This window comes from Castor canadensis, chromosome 11 (assembly GCF_047511655.1).
Source record: "Castor canadensis chromosome 11, mCasCan1.hap1v2, whole genome shotgun sequence".
Classification (NCBI taxonomy): Eukaryota; Metazoa; Chordata; class Mammalia; order Rodentia; family Castoridae; genus Castor; species Castor canadensis.
The window spans coordinates 63,041,971-63,060,585 of record NC_133396.1 but is presented as its reverse complement, the minus strand read 5'-3'; the positions used below and the strand labels follow the sequence as shown (position 1 = coordinate 63,060,585).

The 18,615-nt window shown below is 48.9% G+C and overlaps 1 protein-coding gene across 3 annotated transcripts in view; it reads left to right on the top strand.

Moving 5' to 3' along the window:
• Pitpnm3 (PITPNM family member 3) overlaps nt 1-18,615 on the top strand; it is a 95,448-nt gene that overhangs the window by 44,938 nt on the left and 31,895 nt on the right. For 2 of the 3 annotated variants that reach the window (XM_074047124.1, XM_074047125.1), the window contains exon 4: nt 6,686-6,733. In XM_074047124.1, coding sequence (XP_073903225.1) covers nt 6,686-6,733 — 48 coding nt within the window. Of the gene's footprint in view, nt 1-6,685; nt 6,734-6,831; nt 7,029-18,615 lie in introns of those variants that run through there. The other variant, XM_074047126.1, reaches the window with a different exon arrangement.

Here is an 18,615-nt window from a genome sequence, read left to right as displayed (position 1 = left end):
TTTATACCAATAGTCTATGAGCTATTGCTAATGAACTATTTATAATCAGGGCTCTTCTTATTCTTAAAACAAATTTAGTGGAAACAGGCCACATTCTCACTGAAAGGAAGGAAGCAGTCACTGCCTAGATATCCTTGATCAATTGCTCTACCTCCAGCTTTCCAGAGCTATTTTTTCCTACCATTCACCCCGACTCTGATTTATGCCCTTTTATCTAGATACATGGTTTCTGAAGAGCAATCCTGGGACCAAAAGCATTATCATCACTTGGGAACTTATTAGAAATGTAAGGAATGGAGTCCCCCCAGACCTACTGAATTAGCCGAATTCTGGGAGCAGGGGCTCTGAATCTGTCATGACTAGTTCTCTAAGGGATTCTGATGCATGTTAAAATTTAAGAATGATTAAGGATTATGCTACCAAATTGGTCCATGGAAACCACTGAACTATTTTCCTGTACTTTCTTTCCCTCAGTCCTTGCTCTTGATATTTTTCTTTCACAGCATTGATTTTCCTGTAATATTTAGCAGTCTGTGAATTTGAACTCCATGTTGTATTTGTAGTTTTCTATTTGCTTAACTCTGAGTGATATGATCTGCCTGTTTCCTGCAACCTGCTGTCATGTAATTATTAGGGCTGAACTATTCCTTTTGTGTATTTTCAATCTCCCAGGCTATCCCATCCCTCAAACATCCATCCATTCTCACAGTTGCGGACAGATGTCTTTGCTTGGCACAAGCAGGGGGCAGGGAATGACCAAAGCATTGGCTCACCTTCCGCAGAAGCCCAGATAATTGTCAAAGCTCCTTTGCCCTGGTATTTTCCACCCATGAGCCGGCTGTATCCTCTGAGTTGTCTCCACCTTGGCCACAGACCTTTCATTGTGGGATTGAGGTTAGGGATTCCTCTCTTCTGGGTTAGCTTTATGGGCATTTGATCTTTGCATTCACACAGTGCTCTACTTTTAGAATCATTCACACTTTATTTTGCTCTGCCATTACCGTCTTTAAATTCTTAATAATTTTGAATGAGGGACCCCACATTTCCATTTTGTACCAGGTCCTGAAACTTAGGTAGCCAGTTCCACTTTCCCTCATCAGATCTTTCTGCCTTCTGCCTTTCAGGAGTGCTACACAGTTTGGTCCGCAAAAGATGCACTGCTGTGAAAGATTCATTCACACAGAAGTAATTAACGTCATTTCTAGGGATTTGGGGCAGGAGAAAAAAATCTGGATCACGTACTCAGTTTACCATCATTATGAAACAGAGGTCCCATAATGTCATTGTGTTATGACCCTGGCAGCTAGGACATTGCTGCCTGAAGAATAATCCATAAAGCCTGACATTTAAGGCCATCCACAATTTGGCTCCAGTCAGCCTCCTAACTGGAATTTTCAGGGTTAGTAAGTTCTCTGTCAATGTAGGAGTCTAACATCCTTGAGACCACCACCCTGAGGGATATAATAAACAGCCTGTCGAATCATGGCTAATCCCTTGATCCCCAGGTTACCTCTGACCGTGATATTATGACTTCCCGCCATCTCCTCCCCCACTTCCAATCACTATGGGTTCTAGTGCAAGGACCAGAAATCTTCTTGCTGATCCTCAAGCCCACTTTTCATCTTTCTGCCTTTGCCCCAATCCTCCCTGGTCTCATCTCTAGCTGTCACCATGCTGTGCTATTCCTCCAGGAAGCTTCCTCATAGCCCAGCTTCTCCCAGATCACCTTCCTTCTACCTGGCACAGCTTGGTTGTCCCTTACCTGCCACATACTTACAACTATGCCTTTCTGGGTGTGTGAACCCTTTCTGACCCCAAAGTGGTTAGAGGTTGACTGTTCATGCATCCACACATCTCCTCACTCGTTCATACAATGTTCTGTGTCAGTCGTGTGATGGTTGATGTTGGGGACACGTGGATGACTCAGAAGTAGACTCAGGTTCCACTGGTTGCTCATCCTCTGGCCCACTTGGGGCAGTTCCAGTTCAGTGAGCGAATTGCTCTAATAGGAGTGGGAACATCACACAGAGGGGTTCAAGAGAACATGGAGTGGGGGCTAAGGAAGAGGGGCCAAGGAAGCTTGTCTGGGGACAGGACAGATGAGTGAGGATACAGTAGGCAGATGAAACAGTGGGTACAAGGGTGTGGAGAGAAATACATTAAGAAGGGGAGATTTGGAAAAGGACACAGAATTCCTCTTGACTGAGATTAGAGTGTGTGGCATTGAGTAGGGGCATTGAAAAGGAATGGGAGGTCTTGGAGAGGAGGCAGGGGTAGAAAAGCTGAAGTGGAAGGTCTTGCATGCCAGGAGAAGGAGTGGGACCTCAGGTGTGGCCTTGGGGAATCTATGAAATGATCTAAGGAGATCATTCTGGAAGCCAGTGCGGATGATCAAAGGAGGGGCCAGGGAACGAGTGTAGTTGTCATAGGTGAGAGGTAATGGAGTGTAGTTGTCATAGGTGAGTCTTGAACTGCAGCTTTGCAGAGGCTCAGTGTTTGGGGTAACACCCTGAGTGGGTCTTTCCTTCATAGCTTCTTTCATGAGCTGGGTCACTGATTGGGCTGCAGCCTACTCAAAGCCCAGCCTGGGGAGAGCCCAGGGCAAATGTGGGTCTCCACAGCCCCTGGGCTGCCCAGATATGCCCTGGCAGAGCAGGAGGGGAATTCCAGTTCCTTCTCCAGAGCCCAGTCATCTGAATTCTTGCCACCCAGCCCTTGGCTTGGATATGGGCAGAGCCTTCCCTTGCTCTGCGGGTTTGTTGAAAGTGATCCAGCTCGTGGCTACACATTTTGCTTCCCTTGCTATGGTAGCTTGCAGTTTGCTGGAAGAAGGGTGGAAGAGGGGGTATGAGACCACTCAGGACGCCATTATAGCAGGACTTAGAAGTGTCTTCTTGGGGGAGATGATGTGGCTTAGTCTCCCAGGACTGTGTTAGTTGGGAACAGGAAGGATTTGTGGGGTGGTAGCTTGAGATGGGCAGCCAAGGCCCTGTCATTGGTTCCCTGGCCCTCTCTGTGCAGTCTTCTTGCTTGTAAGAGCTCTTAACCATGCCTCTGCTTGAAGCAAACTAAGCATCTAAGGCGAAGCCCAGGGGCCCTGGAAAGCTCCAGGCCAAGTGCGGTCTCATTTAGGCAGCAGCTGAGCCAGGTGCACCTTCGGCTAATTGTCCTCGTCCTGGGAGCCTGCTAATGAAGAAGCCAGGGGCTCACAGATTCCTCCCCTGCTGGCAACTTCAAGGAAAGGCAGAGCCGGCTTCTTGCTGTCTGGGCCCCACACTTACACTGTTGATTGCAGACTCATTCTGGCCCACCTCAGTGGCACAGGGAAACTTGGCCAGGCCTCTGGGAGCTTCCTGCACCCCTTGCAAACAGCCCCTTCTCGGCTCCCTCACCCCAGTCCCTGACAAGCAGCCTCCCCTGCCTCCATGACTCCCCATTCACTGCCTGAGCCCTCCCCGGAAACACCAAGAGGGTCAGGTTGAGGTCAAAGGAAGAACTCTCACCAGAACTGGGAGCCAGAGGCACCAGACCTAAATATTGGCTTAGAGATTGTATATCTCTGAGCCTCAGCTTCCCTTTGTGAAGAGGGCCTTTGTTGAACAGATGTAAATCTCAATGATCCCATGTGTGGCACAGGGTACCTGTACACCCAGGTGCAGCCTACATGGCTTACTTAACTGGTGGTTGTGCTCCTGGCTGCAGTGAGAGCCTTGGAGCTTGGTTCTGACCTCCTTTCCTAACACTCTCTTCTCCTGCCCACCAGAATCCCAAGCATCAGCACTTCACAGTCACCCTCTGCCCTCACGTTTCCCAGCAGCCCAGCTCTCAGGCCCTCACCTGACTTCCCCAGGAGGCGTTCTTACCCATGGAAATCCTGCCCCAACTCAAAGCCATGTTTGCTTTGTGGTAATGAAAGTATTGGATGGGGTCCATGACTCATAATGGTCCAGGTGTGGAGCTGCTACAGGTCTGGCCTGGGCACACAGAAGTATGAGTCAGACTGGTCCATCCCTTAGCTTGGCGCCTTTGTCTTCCAGGCTCTGTTCTGCAGTAGGTGCCCAAGAAACACTAGAGGCATATGTGTTATAGTCAGGGCTGTGACCAGAGCTATGGAGGGCCCTGGGTTTGGGCTTTATTCTGCATTCTGAATCATTCTATCTCCAAGTTCTGTTTTGTAAGTGAAGCCTCATGGGACCTGTCCTGGGGGCTGATACAAGTCACATGTGGTCCTGTCTTGCACCCCCTCCAAGCTTCCCAGGATGGGAGCCTGTTTACCTGCTCTCTTGCCCCCTGGCTCCTCAGCCCCACCTGCTGCCCAGTCCCATTCCTGCCTATAGGCTGCTGTCTTCCTTCCACCAGGACCTGGGTTATAGGCAGGTCTACAGGGAGGTACTCTTACCCCGCTGCATCTTGGGATGGGGCAGCCATCCCTGCTCTGGCCTGGCAGTGCCATAGTGCATTCCAAGGTGACTGGGAGGGAGTGAGACTGTCATCCACACTATCTAGGAACCTGGTGCTCCTGGCCTGGAGGATGTACTGCTCATTTGCCCTGGATCTGGGCAGCAGGCCCATAGGAGAACAAGAATACCACTCAACCTTCCAGCTTTGTCATGGCATGGAGTGAGGCCCAATGGCTGATGGTGGGGGACCTAGAAGTTGGTAGCCGCCCCCCCCCCGCCATGTAACTGTGCCAAGTCAGGGAGTGGGGACCTTGCGCCTGCAGGGATCAACACTCTGGGAGTATCCCTGTGCACAAGGGAGCAGAACAGGTCTAGAGTCATCAGGAAAAAAGTAACTTTCCATTGTAGCACCTCTGACAGCCCTTTTCTTCTCAATGCTTGAAAATGGCCATTGCCTTCCATTTTGCACTGGGCCTCACTAATTATGTAGCTGGTTTTGGATACAGTAGAGAAAGCAGGGATTTGGATGTGGAAGCCTTTGTAAGTTACTCTGCCTCTCCGAGGCTTAGTTTTTCTTGTTGGTAAGTTGGCTTCCTGCCCAGGCTCACCCTCTCCTGCGTTCCTCTTTCTCCTGGACTTGGCATGCTGTGGGCATGGTCCCCTGGACCCGAAGGGTCTCCTTCTTCTTATCTTTTGCAATACCTCTTCAGTTAGCCATTCGCTGCTCTGTGCAGAGGTATTCTGGCCCCTCACTCACCTTGACCCACTCATCTCAGAATCCCCATGGACCCTGGCACTGCGCGTAGCAGAGAGAAGGTATTTTTTGGATCTAATTTCTTTGTTGGGCTCCCATTCTGCTGGTGGCAGAAGGTGACATTCCCCAGGTGCACCTAAGTTCCATGGGCCTTAGGCAGTGCCCAGACGTGATGCCGGTGTTTGGTCCCTGATGTATGTGATGCTGGGTGTGTCCTTGTTCTTATCCCCATTTGTGCTGTTCTCACGCCCGGGAGACAGTCTGGGGCCACCTCATCATGTTAGGCAGGGGCCACTTCACAAGGGGCTCCAGCTTCCCTGCTCCAACTTGGCTTTTCTTGGGCATGGGCTCTGTCATACCTGTAGGCCCAAGGAGCAATGTGAACTGGAAAATGTGTTAATCATTGGTTCTCTCCATCTGCTTCCACCTGGTGATGTCATGACAACAAGAGAGACGAGGTCTTACACCAGTTGTTAGAAGTAAATTAAGTAACCAAAACAATAATAAAAACAATCCTCATTTATTGAATTTTTGTGTGTGTGTGGTACTGGGGTTTGAACTCAGTGCCTCATGCTTGCTGGGCAGGTACTCTACTACTTGAGCCACTTGACCAGCCTCATTTATTGATTCTTGTCAGGTGCCTGCCTGTGTTCTAAGGGCTTTTTGTGTATATTAGCCATACACTATGCACAATAACCCTCTGCAGCACTATCCCCACCTTATAGATTGGAATACTGAGACATAAAAGTACATAACTTGCCCAAAGACAGGGTTATTAAATGAAGGATCCAGCATTTGAATGTACTTTCTTTGGACAGCATTGGATCCACAGTCTTGTAGGAATGAAGCCCAGATAGAGAGGGGCCTGATGATTGGTTGGGGAGGCAGAGCCTCCTGGATGGGGCTGCCCTGGAGTCCTACAGGGGAGGGAATGGCAGCTTTGTATGGGCCGTAGCCCCAGAGAGCCTGAGGTGGCTTCCCCCTGTGCAGTGGAGCCCTTCCTTCCTCAGAGAACTGGGGCTTTGAGGACTGCAGGCACATTTTAGAACTCACATTTGCTCAGGAAGTCAGGTGAGTATGAGGCACCGGGGAAGTCTCCACAGGTGTCAGGAGGTAGCAGGATGCAGGGGTCAAGAGCTTGGGAGAGAGGTCTAGGCGAGAGAATTTGGCCATTGTTGCCTGACCTCAGAGGACAGAATGAGGGCAGGCAGAAGGCAGCATGTGTCAGCAACTGCTTTATGAAGGTGGGAAGAGGAGTCAGTGAAGATGGCTGTGGGGAGGTTGGGGAATCATGGAGGAGCCAGACCAGGCCGTCACCAGCAATGGTGTCATCACACTCCAATCTTTGTCTGACACAAAGGCCAAGGGTAAAGTGTGTGGTGGGTAGAGCAGGGTGGAAAGCAGTGAGCCATACTTCTGCCCACCCTGGACCTGGAGCAGAGGGGTAGAGGAAGTCGCTAGCGGGCCCCTCCGGAAGCATGGCATCTGGGCAACAGAGGCAAGTCTGCTTATGTCTCTTTTGTTTCTGCAGGAGACGGGGCTGCACCATGCACATCCAGCATCCTGCAGGAGAAGCAGCGTGAGTTGTACTTGGCTCCATTAGTCTTTTCTTCCCCTTGGATGTGTCCCAGCCCCTTGGACCTGGTCCCTCTCATCTGCTCAGATCAAGATGGGGTGATGTGATCTTCCCCATCTTGCCCACAGGAAGGAGCAAAAGGCCTGGAGTCACTTGGCCCAAGTTTGGGCCACTGTCCTGAGCCCTGGTTACTGAGTAACCTCATACTGGGAAGCTTGGGTGTCAGGGCAAGGGTTACATGGTATGAGGCTGGTGGACAGGAAGAAGCAGCAGAACAGACAGGACCAGGGAAAGCCTGGTGAGTGTCCTTCTCACATGGACAGAGGGCAGTCCTCCCACACCTTTATGACCATCTCCTTTGGGTGATAACTTCCAGGAGCCATAGGTGCTTCTGTGGTGATGGATGTCAGAGTGAATGAAGTCATTCAAGATTGTGTCAAAAATCTTAACCCTTAAAATCCCCTCTGAAAGAGGCCACCTCTGCAGAGCCTGGGACCACCCTACTCACCAGCTTCTTAGGCCCTGACTTGAAGCCTTCCTTCAAGCTCTGAACTCTTCTGCTGCTGAGTTGTGGTGGAAGAGTCTGGAAATACTAACCTCCCACAACCCCGAGGTCCAGCCCTGAGCAGTGCAAAGGTCTCCAGGGAATCCTCCCAGGTTTCTGGCATTCATGTGCAATTCGTAAATGAAACCCCACTGCATTCAAAGACTGGTGGGCATGAGTGTCTCTGTCAGTGGCACCCCCAAGGTCCCGATCTCAAGTGCACCAGGCAAGAAGAAGGGCAGAGCCGAAAAAGAGGCAGTTGAAAATATACCCTTAAGATTTGTAGGCTAATTGCATTAAAAGAACAAAAGGAACATGCTCTACCATGTCAGGCAGGCCACAGTGGGCAGCAAAAGAGGCAGAAAGGAGTGAGGGGAAAGCATGGGCCCAGCCTTTGTAGGGGTTTCGCAGAAAGAAGGGCACCGGGATGGCTTAGGATCAGCTAGTTTGAGTAACTTCTGGATTGAGGGGATCCCTCTGAACCTGGTCTGGTTGATTTGAGAAAGGGGAAATACCGGCTTTAGTGTTAGCTAAAATCATGGTTGGAGTGTGGATTTGGTTTGTGGTTGGTTGCAAACTGTTTATATTCTGTAGGAATTAACCAGCTAGAGGAGGTGCAGTCTCTCTCTGACCAAGAAGGCCCCCAAGATGTCATTCCTGTCAAGGAATGCAGGAAAGGAAAAGAGTCCAGACCTTTAGGGAAAGGAAAACAGTGCAACAGCCTGGAAATGAAAGCAGTCACCTGATGTGGGGCTTGCCTCTATCCACTACACCAGACCACAGACACAGCTGAATTTGATGGGATGGTTAGTGTCTTCTGGGCCAGACTGAAAAAAATTACTTTTTCAATAGAGGCAAAATCTTTTTTTATGGTTATAGATTTTTTTAGTCAAAGTTATGTTACTGTTCCTTAAGGATATATATTTTTATTTAGTAGAGAATAACAGTTCATGTACAGGAGAATTTGGGAGCTGAAATGGTTCCTTGGAGGTTGTTTAGGCCAGTGAGTCCCAAATATAGACCAACATTTTGGCAGTGAGAAAAACACCACTGTAATGTGTTTTTTCATACTGGTGAATGTCTTTAATTGAGAAGACTGCTTTGCTCATAATTCCACAATTATGTCCTGCCTATAATTTTAGCATTAAAATCATTTTTCTTTTATGAAGTGATGATGATAATTGATGGTAATGTGTTTGTTTGTTTTTCATACAAAATTGGCAAAATAAATGTTTGTGAACTGTATTAAAAAAAAGAATAATAGCAGTGCCTTATATTTATAATGTGTGTTAGCACTGCCAGCACACTTCTGTGCCCATTGCCTTATTTAATATTTCCACTGGGTTTTTGAAAACTCTCTGAAAACAAGTTATGAATTGGTACAGATCACCTTGGAGCAGAAGTACAAAATCCTGAAACTGGTCCTGTAGTATCTGGGATCTAAAGGAAGAAGGCCTGGGTTTGAAGCTCAGCATCTGTGTGTAGTCAGCGATGATTTGGGCAAGTTACTTAACATCAGAGATGTGAGAAAGATGGCCACACTTTCTACTTCCCAGAGTTGCTGAGGGGATCAGAGATGACCCATGTGGAGGCCAAGGTGCACCTGGTGTGAAGGACATGTCTTACTTATTATTGGCTTGTGGATAAGCCTTGGCCACTAGAACATCTGGGCAGATGTGAGGAATATGTCTTGTGTTCTCTTGGAGCTCAGTCTTTCTGGCACTCTGCTGGTCCTGTAGCTGCCTTGGTTGCCATGGTCACAGCAGTGTTTCCCCCATCATTGTTTGGAAATGAAGTGTCCCTCACAGGCTCCTGTGTTGAAGACTTGTCTCAGCTGGTGGATCCAGTCATTGAGAAGTGATTGGACCATGAGGTTCCTGCCTTCATCAGTGGATTAATTCATGGATGGATCCATAATTAGATAGCATTATTGGGAGGGGGTGCCTAGTTGGAGGAAGTCGATCACTTGGGGTGTGTTCTTGGAGGCTATATATTGTCACTCTCCCTTTCATCTGTCTTTCTCTTCTTCTGGTCACCACGAGATGTGTGGCTTTGCTTCTCCATGCCCTTCCACCATGATGTTCTGCCTCACCATGGCCCAGAAACAATGGAGCCATCTGAGCATGGACTGAAACCTTTGAAACTGGAATTCAAAGTAAATCCTTGCTCCTTTAAGTTGTTTCTCTTGGGTATTTGTCACAGTGGAGGAGGAGGTGTATGTGGTCTCTCAACTCCTGTGCAGGTGTGAGGTTGTCTGGCGTTATTTGCATGGCCTTGGTGCTTGTGTGTTCTGGAATCCTCCCTCCTTTGTTGCTGCCAGTCAACCCAGCCTTCCTCCTGCTGTGGAAGAGATGGCCTGGAGCCCACCACCACTTGTGTGCACTTGTAGTTTGAAGCCACACTGGAGGAAGCCCAGTAAGCCATTGTGTGTGGGGACTGAGTGGGGATCACAGGAGAGAAAGAGCCTTAGACTGGGGGATAGGGCACTCATCTTGCTGTACAGTTTTGACTCCTGTCTGGGGTCCAATATTGTGCTGCATGTGTACGTGGAGTCCCTTCTGGATCTGTCATTCTAGGGGATTCTGTTGCTGCCTCTTCGCCTCCTGGCCTCTATTGTCCCACACTGCTTTCTGTTTCTGCCTTGTTCATACCACCCTATTAGCACAGGAGACATTTACAGGGTGGTTCCTGCATGCCTTGGTGGTGATGGGTGCAGGTCTCCAGGGGACCTACCATCTTCCCATTAAAGCTCATCACTTCTGTTCTTCTGTTTGAAGGAAATGGTACCATCCTCCACAAACCCAAGCCAGAAACCTTCTAGACTTGCTCCATTCTCAGCACCTTTCCATTGACTCAGACCCCATAGTATCTCACTGTCTCCAGTAGAGCTCTCAGTCTCATCCTCTCCTCTCAACCCTACTCTGGTTGAGGCCATGTCTTCTCTTTCCTGGCCCACCCTGTCCTCCTGCATTAGCCTCCCACCCATCCCATCTAGTCTCTCCCACTCCCATTCTCTCCCCTGAGTGATAAGACCTTGGTGGAGGCAGTCCTGGTCCTCCCAGCCCCTTCTTGTTGCCTCTGATTCCTCCCCTATGACATGCCTGGCTCTTCCTGCTTCCCCAGGAGGAGCATGTACACCCTAAGCCCAAGTCTTTTCATGGGCCAGTTAGGAAGCCTATATCCCATCCAAATCCATAGAGGGCCTCCTGCCCAGCAGATAGTGGGAAGAACGTGAATCTCTAGGGAACCCTGTCCTAAAACACATGTTGAATGTTGGGAGCCAGCTGCTTTTCTTGCCGTGAGCTCCTGCCACCCTAGGAGAGGCTGAGGGCAGAGCTATTGGCTCCTTGGGGCAGGAACTCCCCTTCCTCTGCCCACACCCCATAAGGTCTCATGGGAGGAGATGGGATGCACTCCCCATAGGCCCTCCCCACCCCCCTGACCTTCTGGCCATAGTAGGTGTACTGGATACAGGGCACTGCCAGGTTTTCTTTCTGATCTGCATGAAACCTGGGATGGAAAGGGTGGCAGTCATGGTGCCCAAGTCACAATGAGAGAGTAAAGACAGAGGTAGTCCAACCAGCTCTCTTCCTGCCTCCATCTTCAGAGCTTGCCCATGCTTGAGCCACCTTTTCCCTACAGTTTCTCCAGGTGCACGAGGAGGTCCCCTCATCCTTTCTGCCACATAGGTATTCCCTCAAGAGTCAGTTCCAGTGTCACCTGTCAACCCCCTACCAAAAAAAATCCCCTTCGGGTCCAGGCTTTGTGCAGGACACGGGCATCTGAGGACATCTGAGGTTTCCTCCATCTCACCCTCACCTGGGAGGGCAGATTCTGGGATGGGAAGACTCACTTGTGATGGTCCTTGGGGTTGGACCTGGTCCATGTCATGTGCAACAGCAACCTGACACATGGCACCCAGACTCACTCATGCCTGAGGTCAGTTCTGGCATAAACTCTACCTGCCCCAGGTGTGGGAAGATCTGCCAGGCCATGTTTTCACATCAAAGTGGGGTGCCCTGTGGGATCCCGAGTCTCCTCATATCCCCAACCTGACAATGGTCCTGGTTGAATTCTGTTTCTGGCCCCAGGGTGACCTTGTGTCTTCATCCTCAACCAAGTCTGTGTCAGAACCACTAAGTGAGTCCCAGTTTGTCCCCAGCTGAATTCTGACTCCAGCCCCTGGCCTGGACTGAGCTCTGATTCTCGGCTCAGACAAGGAAGATGAGGGTGGCCAAGCATCCTTGTCACTATGGAGCCTGGGGTCAGTGGCTAGAGCTGTAGCTTCCCTGCCTCCACACTCAGCCTGTGGTCCATCTGGGAGGACCCCCTGAGGCATGGTGCAGGAAGCCCCTTGGCCACAGCTGGGCTTCCCACTCCTCTGCCTGGTAACTGGGATCTTTTCCTGGCCTGTGTGGGCAGCTTGCTGAGCACAGCTGCAGACAGGCTATATTTAGCCAGCTTTAATGAGCTCAGGGTGGCAGACGTCCGCCTTGGGAGCACTTTTCTTGCATGTGTGTGTATGTCTGTGCTTGGGATGGTTCCTTCTTTTGTGTGTGTGTGTAAGCGTGTGTCCTTGCAGCTGTGAGTGTGCATTAGCATGCATAGTGCACTTATTTACATGTGTGTCTGAGTGCACACATGTAATCTGTCTGTGTAGCATCTGTGTGGTGCTGGGGACAGTACAGCTTCTCACACTTACAGGGTGCAAAATGGAAACAAATCATTAGTTCATTCATTCATTTGTTTAAAAACTCTTTAATGAGCACCTTCATAGTGAGCACTGTGGTAATCTCTGGGGATAAAACAGCAAAAACAAGCAAGCACAGTTCCACCTCTTAAGGATCTGATAGCCTGGGGGATGGACGAGAAGACAATAATCAAATAATCACAAAATTAGAAGCGTAAGGATTTTCCCCAGGAAAGAGAGGTTCATGATGCTTGGGAGGGACTTGGAGAAGGCCCCAAGAAGGAAGAATGTGGATATTCCTGTAGGAAATATCTGGCACAGGGTCAGAATGAGAAGTCCAGGTGTAGGGAAGAAGACGTGCTAGGACCCTGTGGTGAGAGGGAAAAAAGGGATATTTGAAAACTCAAAAAGGCACACATGGTTGAATTTAGAGAGGGAGAGGTGGGTCTAGTGGGCACATGTGGGCAGAGCACCCGGGCCTCGGCTGGGAAGTGTAAAGCCAGAGGAAATGGAGTGTTAGAATCTAGCCGTGATTCGGTTGGAGTTCCAGCAGAAAAAGGACAGCTCTTTTTTTTTTCATTTTTCTTTTATTATTCATATGTGCATACAAGGCTTGGTTCATTTCTCCCCCCTGCCCCCACCCCCTCCCTTACCACCCACTCCGCCCCCTCCCCCACCAATACCCAGCAGAAACTATTTTGCCCTTATCTCTAATTTTGTTGAAGAGAGAGTATAAGCAATAATAGGAAGGAACAAGGGTTTTTGCTGGTTGAGATAAGGATAGCTATACAGGGCATTGACTCACATTGATTTCCTGTGTGTGGGTGTTAACTTCTAGGTTAATTCTTTTTGATGTAACCTTTTCTCTAGTTCCTGGTCCCCTTTTTCCATTGGCCTCAGTTGCTTTTAAGGTATCTGCTTTAGTTTCTCTGAGTTAAGGACAACAAATGCTAGCTAGTTTTTTAGGTGTCTTACCTATCCTCACCCCTTCCTTGTGTGCTCTCGCTTTTATCATGTGCTCATAGTCCAATCCCCTTGTTGTGTTTGCCCTTGATCTAATGTCCACATAGGAGGGAGAACATACAATTTTTGGTCTTTTGGGCCAGGCTAACCTCACTCAGAATGATGTTCTCCAATTCCATCCATTTACCTGCGAATGATAACATTTCGTTCTTCTTCATGGCTGCATAGAATTCCATTGTGTATAGATACCACATTTTCTTAATCCATTCGTCAGTGCTGGGGCATCTTGGCTGTTTCCATAACTTGGCTATTGTGAAAAGTGCCGCAATAAACATGGATGTGCAGGTGCCTCTGGAGTAACAGTCTTTTGGGTATATCCCCAAGAGTGGTATTGCAGGATCAAAAAGGACAGCTCTTACAGCTGCATGATGGGAAGTGAGCCTCAAAAAGACTCAATTCACAGGTGACCAAGGTGGTACAGGGCAGTAGCTGGGGGTCATGCCCACCCCTGGATATGGCTGTCTGGAGAGCCCTAGCACGGACAGTTCTCTTATGGCACTCTCTCCAGTTATCCTGTGGGTGCCTTCTACAGCTCAAACCAGCAGAAGCCAGAGAGCCTCACTTCAGGGACAGAATGGGGGAGTGGGTATGTGGTTCTGGAGGGGTGATGGCAAACATCCTGTGCATATCACTGATTCCACCTGGAGGAACCATGTTTTCCAATACTTCTTTGTGAGCAGACTTGACTTTGGCTCCAGGTATGCATCCAGTTGGGCTAGCAGTCATCCCTGTCTGTATCTCCAGGAGTGACTCCTTTCCTCATTCCCTTGTGGCTGCCCTAGGCCCCAGTGTCTTCCTCAGTGCCCTGGTGGAGAATTTGTGCGTGCATTCCCATGCCATACATGTGTATGCAGCGAGCTCTGTGCCCACGCTGTGTGCACAGGGGCCCTGGACCCAGCCTGTGGCCCCTTTGGTCTTGGTTTGCACCTCCTGGCCAATGATCCAGGATCCTGGGCCTTCAAGTTTTTGTCCATCCTGGTGTTGTGAGTGAACCTGCCCAGGTCTCTGTCCTCCCCTTCACTGGGGCTATGGGCTGGGGATGGCTTCATCGTGACAGGAGCTATTGTCAACTCAAACCCTTTGCTCCTGAGAATGGAAGGATTTTTGGAAACAAAAGTCAGGAAGCTGTGCCACAAACCTCAACAAGGCAAAGGAGCCAGAGCAGACAGAAAATACAAATTAATATCTCAGAAAGAAAAAAATCACCCTTATTTTTAGTTTGTCTTTTGAGTAGGTAGTACATGAACAAAGTCTAAAACTTAAAAGGAATGCAAGATGACGGTGTGCCTCCTTCTGCCGAGCTCAGCTCACCTAGTCCTCCCCAGAAGCAAAGACTATGACAAGTTTCCTATATTCCATCCCAGACATAGTTTCTGCAAACATGAACATATCCATAAATATTCACACACACACACACACACACACACACACACACACACACACACACGCATGCGCATTTATATATACCCCCACACAGATGGGAGCACGCAGTGTGTTCCATTTGGCGCCTTGCTTTTCTTGGATAATGACATAGCATGATGAGCTTGCTGTCTCAGTGCATTTGCAATTCCCAGGTTCATTGTTCTTGGCAATGGTGTGTCATAGATCACTGTGGTGTACTTTATTTAACCTGTCCTCTATCGGTGGACAGACAGATAGGTTGCTTCCTGCCTTTTGCCATTACCAACAAAGTGGCAGTGGTTAGCCATTGCACCTGTCATTTTGCACATGGACTTGGCATTGCTGGCTCAAGGGCATTTTGTATGTTGAATGACATTGTCAGGTTGCTCTCCATAGAAACTACTGGTTTTCACTCTCACCAGCAAGGGATGAAGAGAGCCTGGACACATGGTGTTGACAATGGCTAATCTGCAAGGTGTTTGGGGGTAATTTCAATGAACCTTGCTCTAGATTAGGATTCTAAGGTTGAACATCTTTTCATATGTGTGAGGGCCGTTCCCAGTCCCTCTGCTGGAAGCCTCAGCATTTTAAAGGGATTACTGTGAGGGAAGGTGGGGGCTGGCGTGTGCAGTTGCATCCCTTGGTGTTTGTGGGGGGGCTGCCAGGCAAGGCCAGAGTCAACTTGGCAGGTTATCCTTAGTGGGTAGCCCTGCAGTTACAGCAATCTCCTGCACCTGGTAACACTCTCTCCCCACTTTTCCTCCCTCCAGGGCTGACACTGAATGGGTAGGGCTATGGTAGAGGCACTTCAAAGAGTGAAGAGATCACCCCTTTCCTACTGCCTACCTTCAGGAGGATGAAAACGCCCTGGTCAGGTGACCTGGGCTCATATCCCCATTCCTCCACTTGCATCCTGAGAGAAATCCCTTAATACTTCTGAGCCTTGGTTTTCTCATCTGTAAAATGGGGAGAGCATGCCCAACCTCTTGGAAGAAATGTGAAAAATTGCTGGAGACAATGGGTGAGGCCTGGAAACTGGAGCCCAATCTTGGGAGGGCATCTTGGCAGTATAGGGAGGTCTGTAGGGAACATGGGTCAGAGATGCCACACCCCTCTCGCACCACCTTGTGGGGGAGTCCCATTGTGTTTGCACGTCTGGAAACCTCACTGGGCTTGATTCAAGATGGCAACACTCCTGATCAAGCTGTGTTTCCCCAAACAGTGTTACACCTTGGAGCTGTCCCCATGTTTTCTTGGGGTACCCACCAGCATGTTCTTAGAAGGCAGGGTCTAGGGCCCAGTCCCTAGCAAGGGTCAAGGGTCAGGCTTTGATCTTGGCTAGTGTCTGTGAAAGGCTCACTGGCCCATTGGAAGTCTGCACACATAACCTTGGCCTCATTAGCCAGATGAATTCAGGTGGACGTGATTGGACTCTGACTGCGAAAGAGTTAAGGAAGCACAGATTCTGGATCCCCCTAACCTGGGATGAAAATTTCCTCTTCCAGCATCACTGCTAAGTGGCCGCTTATATAACTTGCTTGTGTAACCTCGGTGAAGGAGAACTCCCTGCCTCCAGGCCGGCATGGGGCATTCTGGAACAGTTGTAAACATTTCCTAAGTTATGCTGAAATCTGGAGTCTCTCCAGAAGCCACTCCCACCCCAGTTTGTCTTGGCCTCACTCTCTGCTCTCTTGACTAAAGCATGGTTCAGCGTGGACCTGCAGCAGGGCTTTGCGGGCAGCCACCAGGTCCCCAGGTTGTTCCTTTAACCTCAGAGCCACTTTCTACAGTTTTCCTGCCAGGTTATTGGGCTCCAGACATGTCCTCAATGTAGCCTGAGCTGCATGGGCAGGGCAGAGCAGGGCTGGGATGTCCCCTCCTTATTTTGAAATGTGATTTCTAGTTGGGTAGCACCATAGGCTGAGAGGTGACTCTGGTGGCCTCCTTTCCCTGACTCAGGGTGCTTACAAACTTTGATCATGTGACTGGGTTCGGCCACACACCTGGTTGCTCACCTGACCTCGTCTTGATCATGTGACATGCTTTTGGTCACGTGATCCCAGGAGCTTGTGAGATTCTTAAAGTTAGGCTCTGCGTGTGCTCTGTCTTGGGTTTTCAGCCCTGATGCAGCTTGGGTGATAACCAAAAGAGTAGAATTAGGCAAGGGATGTGGAGTTAGGTTGTAAACCAGATGTGGGATCTTGATTTACTCATCTCATTTCACATTCATTCTCTTCCTCCAAAGCATTTCTTTCCCCTTTACTTCCCATATTAGCACTGAGGCTCCCGGAGGCAAGACAGCATTTCCCTTGGCCTTGTCTGTAGTGTTGCATTGACTAAGTGGGGGCTGTGACTGGTTTGTAAAGGTTCTTGCTGTAAACATGACACATGCTCGTATTGTTTTTTCAATGGATTTATTCATAGCTTCAAACTAAAAGAAATATGGGCTAACTAGGGAAAACTGGAAAATAGGCTGGCAGAGTGACTCAGGTGGTAGAGCACCTGTCTAGCAAATGTGAGGCCCTGAGTTCAAGCCCCAGTGCCTCCCCCCGACACACACATACAAAATTGAAAAATAGAGAAGGGTAGAAAGTGGACAACAAGCAATCACCCATTGTCTCAGCATCCAGAGAAAATCACTTACAACATTTGGGTGAATTTCCTTCTAATTCAAGGCTCAAGCTCCCTGTCCACCTCCATGCCAGTTGAGCTGGGGCATCTGCAGGGGAGGGTAGCCTGGAGTCTGGTTGGGGAACAAGGTCAGTGGCTTTGGCTTTGAAGTCATGCTCTGTGGAGACCTTGGGGACTGCCTATGGGCTGGAGTAAGGAAGTGAATCTCTGGGCCTCTGTTCGATAGCTTTTTGTTACTATGACAAAATACCTGAGATAATTAACTTAAAAGGAGGAAAGGTTTATTTTGGCTCCCAGTTTCAGAGGGAGTGGCTTGGCTCTGTTGCTTTGGGTCTGTGTTGGCCCAGCATCATGGTGAGTGTGTGGGGTGGGGGAGGCCTGTTTAGCTCATGTGGCCAGGAAGAAAAAAGTGGGATAGGAAGGGACAGGAGTCCCAATATCCCCTTCAAAGGCACATCCCTGATGATCTAACATCCTTCCACTAGGCACCCCCCTCTTTTTGTTTTAATTTTTATTTTATTCACATGTGCATACATTGTTTGGGTCATTTCTCCCCCCTTCCCCCCTTACCCCTTGCTACCAGGCAGAAACTATTGTGCCCTTGTCTCTATAATTTTGTTGAACAGGGAGTATAAGCAATAATAGGAAGGACCAAGGGTTTTTGCTAGTTGAGATAAGGATAGCTATATAGGGAGTTGACTCGCATTGATTTCCCGTGCGTGTGTGTTACCTTCTAAGTTAATTCTTCTTGAACTAACCTTTTCTCTAGTTCCTGGTCCCCTTCTCCTATTGGCCTCAGTTGCTTTAAAGTATCTGCTTTAGTTTCTCTGCTTTGAGGGCAACAAATGCTAGCTAGTTTTTAGGTGTCTTACCTATCCTCATACCTCCCTTGTGTGCTCTTGCTTTATCATGTGATCAAAGTCCAATCCCCTTGTTGTGTTTGCCCTTGATCTAATGTCCACATATAAGGGAGAACATATGATTTTTGGTCTTTTGGGCCAGGCTAACCTCACTCAGAATGATGTTCTCCAATTCCATCCATTTACCTGCGAATGATAACATTTCGTTCTTCTTCATGGCTGCTTAAAATTCCATTGTGTATGGATACCACATTTTCTTAATCCACTCGTCAGTGGTGGGGCATCTTGGCTGTTTCCATAACTTGGCTATTGTGAATAGTGCCGCAATAAACATGGATGTGCAGGTGCCTCTGGGTAACCTGTGTCACATTCTTTTGGGTATATCCCCAAGAGTGGTATTGCTGGATCATATGGTAGATCAATGTTTAGCTTTTTAAGTAGCCTCCAATTTTTTTTCCAGAGTGGTTGTACTAGTTTACATTCCCACCAGCAGTGTAAGAGGGTTCCTTTTTCCCCCGCATCCTCGCCAACACCTGTTGTTGGTGGTGTTGCTGATGATGGCTATTCTAACAGGGGTGAGGTGGAATCTTAGCGTGGTTTTAATTTGCATTTCCTTTATTTAGGACCCCCCTCTTAAGAGTCCCCCCCTTGAGAGTACATGAGCTGGGGGAACCAACCCTTCAAAACAAGAGCTTCTGGAGGGACTTTCAATATTGGTGATTGTTGGTACTGCAGA